General features: G+C 51.8%; 1 protein-coding gene across 1 annotated transcript; it reads right to left on the bottom strand.

The window, feature by feature from the left end:
- Window positions 1-2,310: 2,310 nt before the first annotated feature.
- On the bottom strand, window positions 2,311-3,714 carry CHC_T00004538001 (hypothetical protein). Its single transcript, XM_005715946.1, has one exon. It carries the CDS (start codon window positions 3,712-3,714, stop codon window positions 2,311-2,313), a length of 1,404 nt encoding a protein of 467 aa, XP_005716003.1.
- Window positions 3,715-5,456: the final 1,742 nt, after the last annotated feature.

Here is a 5,456-nt window from a genome sequence, read left to right on the forward strand (position 1 = left end):
GTGAGGTGAAAGGGGGTTTCGGAGGGGTGGGGCGGAAGAGCGGAGGGGGTGCAAGAGAGGGAATGCGAGCGGGCGGAGGAGTGAGTGAAAACGATGGTGGGAGGAATGCGACGGAGAGGTGGAATGGAGTGCCTGGCTGTGCCGAGGTTTGAGCGGACGAGCGCGGTCTTGCGGTGGGGACGGAGCCGGGATTCGCCGGGAAATATCTTGCTCGGGCCAATTGTGCGTCAGTGCAACCGGATGAGGCGCCAGTCGGTATCGCGAATCTATCTAAATCTACTTTTTCTCATACTGTATCTCTGCCTTTTTCCGTTGTGCAACAAAATTCTCAATCTCAAATTCCATAGCCTCAGGCGCACCACACCTTGATTCTACACCGCCCCCAATGCCCATCTCAACTACTTTTCTTTGGTCACTGCTCGCTCTTCCATATATGTTCGTGCATGTACACGTCCCACACCCTACAATCCAACACATCATCCCCCTACCGCACTCACCCATCCTCCACCATCTACTGCCCAGCACCATACTGTACAACACACACCACACTTCCTTGGCTCCAGGCCTCGCCCTTGGACCTAAGAAAGCAAACAAAACCCAGCTCCTCAGTCCCAGGGAAGCGTCCCACGATCCTCCTCAGAAAATCGTTGCAACCAGGCTAGGGTTTCAACGTGTGGATTTAAACCACACGTTGAAACATCTATTAGAGCTCAAGGAAATCGTGCCTTCTCCGAGAAACAAAAGGCACAGGACAGTGCGGTAAGCCAGTTTCCCCTGCAAAGCCTGTCCCTTCGAAAAGGAACAGAACCGCCTACCTCCCTCTCTCTCTCTATTGCTACGTTTGGACGAAGTCGCGTGATCCCCTCGCTTGTTCGCCTTACTCCTTGATACTAAATGCCCATTCTGCATCTCCATATCGCGCTCCAAACCGTACAACTTTTTTTGTACCGCGTGCAGTTGCGCAACTAACCATCTAAATCTCACGCTTGATGCCCACTTGCATTCCATGGCTTCATGCAAGTCCACTCAAAGATATTAGGGTGTTGCCGGTTGGGACAAAGCCCTTGTAGAATTTGGCCTTGGGCAATAGCTTTTCGATATGGTACTCTCAACAACCCTTTTTTTGAAGCTTTCGCCTTTAGGGAAATGTCTGCATGAATGTCTCGCAGTGTCGCGAGACTGCCAATTCACCGCATAAGAGATCACAATTCTTCTCTTCGGAAAAAATCACAGGTCAGTCTTCTTCCGATACAGGCCCACACGGGGCGCACACAACTGCCGCGCGACCTGACCAATCTACGGTGCCACAACATCTTCAGCCCAAACATACCGCATATGTAGAAAGAACCACGGCCAAATGGCAAAGCGTTCGTCTTCCAATCTGCACTACTGCACTAGTCTTGCACTTCTCAGTTACGCTTACAATCCAAGCCAGTTCCGTCATGCGACAGCTTCGAGCATAATGCTGCCCACCCTTGGCACCACCGGTTACGAACCGATATACTTCGAGAACGCGTCGCCAAGGACAACGGCAATGCTTGTTCGACGACGGACGTTGGATCAGTGCCTGGAACCATCTTCTAGATGGGTGAGACCTCTTGCCGCGATAAAGTATTTACGTGATCCCTGCCAGGCAACATGCATGTACGGTATGATAGGCTCTCTCGTATCATACGTGGAATACACAGCACGTGCGACCAATATCATACTGTACATGATGCATAATACTGTACCCGTCAGGTACGTGTGTGTGCATCTCATGCGCTTGTGAATCTGTCGCTTCATTTACAAATGGCGGTCCCTCATGTAACTACAGTGCTGCATTGTACCATTGCTCTATCGCCAATCAATGAATTCTTGTTCGAAGTCGCAAGGCCTAAAAGCACTCTCATCGTGAATTGCTCAATATTCTTAATCGCGAAGGAGATACAGTATGGCTTCTTGTTCGGTACTATATTGCAGTATTAGTGGCCGTGCAGACTTGCGCAACAGAAAACGGTACGCATGCGTGAAATCCCACGCCACAATCCGTCCTGTCCTACCGTACTTCCTACAGATGCAGTGTCCTACAGATGCAGCTTCCGCTCTCAATGACATGACACCCGCAGTTCACATTACGAGGCGCATGATGATATAGCAGAATGGGGAGTACCCTACAGAAGAGCTAGGAAACTTGGTAAATCAGTGAGTACTACGCAGACGGCTACAGTGCAGTTTGGTATTCGAGTGTGAATCTAATAGCGATGTGAAATTCTGCATGACCGAAGAGATCCCAGCTAGGGAGTTGCACCGCAATCATTCCCATCACTATCACGAGGCTGAACCTTCACCAACTCTACGACCGCTTCCCAGCGTCTCTACTTTCTTGTACAAAAAGTCGACAGTAGCCTTCAAAACATTAATTTCCTGTTGAAGACGAGCTTTCTCTGTGCTGCTCTTGCTCTTACTGTCGCCCAGCATCGTTTGCGTCACCATGCTCTTCCACCCCTTCTTGGAATTGCAGCTCGATGAGGACCCTTCTGATGAGCTGTCAGTCGTCGACCGAGCTTTGTCCAATTGGGACAGAAGCGCCGCAATGTGGAGACCTAACCCGGCACAATCGTCACACCACTTTCCGCTTGCGGGAACCTCTCTCCCGTTCCTGTCGGGGCATTCTTCAGCTCGAACAGAATGGACGCCTCGCGATATCGCCTCATTTCCAGCGTTCATCTCTCTACGAATCTTCACACACCCGCCAGCTTGGAGGCTACGAATACCTGACAGTGGAGTGTTGGCCTGAGCTTCTAGTCGCGCATCTGCCCTGATAGTCGTTTGGCTGTTCTGCTTGCCAGTGATGTCTTCGTCGGATGGGTTGTTCTGATATGTACCGTTGAGGTCGACTGCAGAAAATTGTTGCTTCAAGGCTTCGATCTTCGTGCCCTCTTCTTCAAGAGATTTCTTCAATGCTGCCAACTTCTGACTGCGACGACGACGCGGCCTGTCGTTGACATCTGTGTCACTCGGTGGCGCCAAAGACATTACTCGAGCTTCCGCCTCGCCGTTCTGAGTGGCAGAGGTCTTGGTTCCGACCTTGCGATCTATGAAACTGCGGCTGCTCTGGCGCTTCGGCATAGAACCATCCCAGGAGCTCAAGTTATCATTTTCAGTGTCCCTCTTACGGCGGGAGAGATCAACAGAACGTTTTCGACCAAAATATGCAGCAACATCAGCTTCAACCGCTTTGAAGCTGGGTACATCAGCGGTGATATTCTCCTTGTCATCGGCACGACGGAAGGAGTTGCGGGACTTAGACGTCGATCTAGTCATGCGGGATCGAGAGTTGGATCTGCCGCCCATGCCTTGAGTGGTACCCTTGGCGCTGTCAATCATGACTCCCTTCGCGTCTACTGTTATGTTGATGACATCCGTGGGCTCGGCCTCCTTGTCAACATCGCGTGTATCAAGGGCTTGTCTGTCAGACTGGGCAGCCACTGCTTTCTTTTTCTTCTCTGCCAACATCTTGGCAGCCAAACGGTGATGGAATCCATCCTGTGCGGCTTGCGCTGGGGTGAGGTTCCGAGACCCATGGAAGCTGCGACCACGCGGCATGACATGCTCTGGATGGGCCTTCTTTCCAGAGTCGGGATGTTGCATGCACTGGCGATCAGCGAGGACAGGACGAGACGACATGTCGGGGATATGTTGAGGGGACTCGACGGCGATGGGAGTCTGCATGATTTCAGAAGAAGGACAGACACGCCTGCCGATAGACGCAACTTTCCAGATTCAAAGAACGACGAGAGAGGATCGGAGAAAGACGTAGAGAAGGTAGAGGAAGTCGAGGCACGCGGAGGTAGAGGGGGGGGGGGGGGGGGGGGGGGGGGGGGGAGTGAATTCAATGGATCGACGACGCGGGCGGATGCGACCGGAGCGGGCCGGTATAAATGCGATATGGAAGAGGAAATCGGGTTAGCATGTGTCTCCGAACTGCTTGTGGGAGTTCAGTAGGAGAAAAAGACAGGAGGGCGGGGAGGAGGTTTCATGGAGGGGTGTGGACATGAAAATCCAATATATAATCGGAGTTTGCGGCGGTGGCACGACACAGCATGGACTTCAGCGGGGACATCGGAGGGGAAGGAAGCGTGCGTACAGGGGTACGTCATCTGTGCGATCCAACGGGAAAGTTTCTTGCATCGGCGGCGTTCGCGAGGCGAAGCAGCTTTGTAGTTCCGCGCGTTGTGCCCGCTGCAGGGGGTTAGGACTCCTAATTTAGGAGGGGCTGGAGTGTACGCCGATCTCGTTGATTACGAATTTTGCCGCGACGCATCCAGGGGAAGGGGTGGCACACATGGAGGTGGATCAGACATTCCACATAAGATATGTACGGGCCAACCTTCGTTAGGCATACCGCACCGAATTCCGCTTGCCTACTGGGGCCAGGTACAGAACTACACACGGACCGCCGTGACACTTCTCTTGTGACGGCGCTGCTCATTGGTTGCTATCGTGAGACATGACGCACAAAAGACCGTTTATGCACCGTGATTGGGCCCTTCTCATGACGTCCGACCTCGCTTTTTTTAGAGACGTTTTGCCGCCGCACGGCGCAGTCTTCTGCCGCTATTTCTGACTTTTCGAATTTTGAAATTCAAACCACCTCGACGCACCCTCATTCCCTCCTTTTTCTTCCCTGGCACCGCCGTTGACCTCTTCTCACACATCTGGAAACCATTATGCCGCACCTGTATTCCAAACGAGCGAAAGCATGGATACATACAGCATGGACTGGACCACGTCGACACTACATTTAAACTTACAAAGTTCTTTCCACATCAACACTCTCAGCGCAAGGTCACAAACACCAACAAACGTGTTCAACACCTGCCTTGCGAAGCCTGAACGACCTCATTTTCCTTCTTTCAGATTGCGTGCCCACGTACTCCGCGTTAAAACCCTCTCTGATTGCATCTCTTCCGCTTTCGCTTGTCGAAATCACCATATTCCATCTTCCAGTTAAACTTTTCCGCGCGCCATTTTGATTACCATGGCATCTCCAACCATCAGCGTTTCATTAAGGTCCTGACATTTCGCAACAGATGATCAGTTTCAGAAGGTCGGTGCGGTCGCCAATACTACAGTGTACAGTACTGTACTGTACTGCACTGTCTCGTACTGTCTCGAGTCTACTGTACACTAGCGTACAGTACCCTTCGGTATGCGTAGCGCCAGGTCTAAAACGAGCCTTTTGGAAAATTTGCGCCATGTGAATGAATACAGAAGAATCCCCTCAAGGTTCCATCTTGCTGACTAATATCTTTACCACTCGGATGAACAGATGCCCACTGAATGACTCTGTCCTTCATCTTACACCCATGTAGTCCAACCCCCCCCTCCCCCCCCCCCCCCCCCCCCCCGGATCCCAAAGGAAAAAAAACCCCCCCTCTTACCGGATTTAAAAAAAATTTCCCTGGTGTAAA

Source organism: Chondrus crispus, genomic scaffold (assembly GCF_000350225.1).
Source record: "Chondrus crispus Stackhouse genomic scaffold, scaffold_235, whole genome shotgun sequence".
NCBI classification, from domain to species: Eukaryota; Rhodophyta; class Florideophyceae; order Gigartinales; family Gigartinaceae; genus Chondrus; species Chondrus crispus.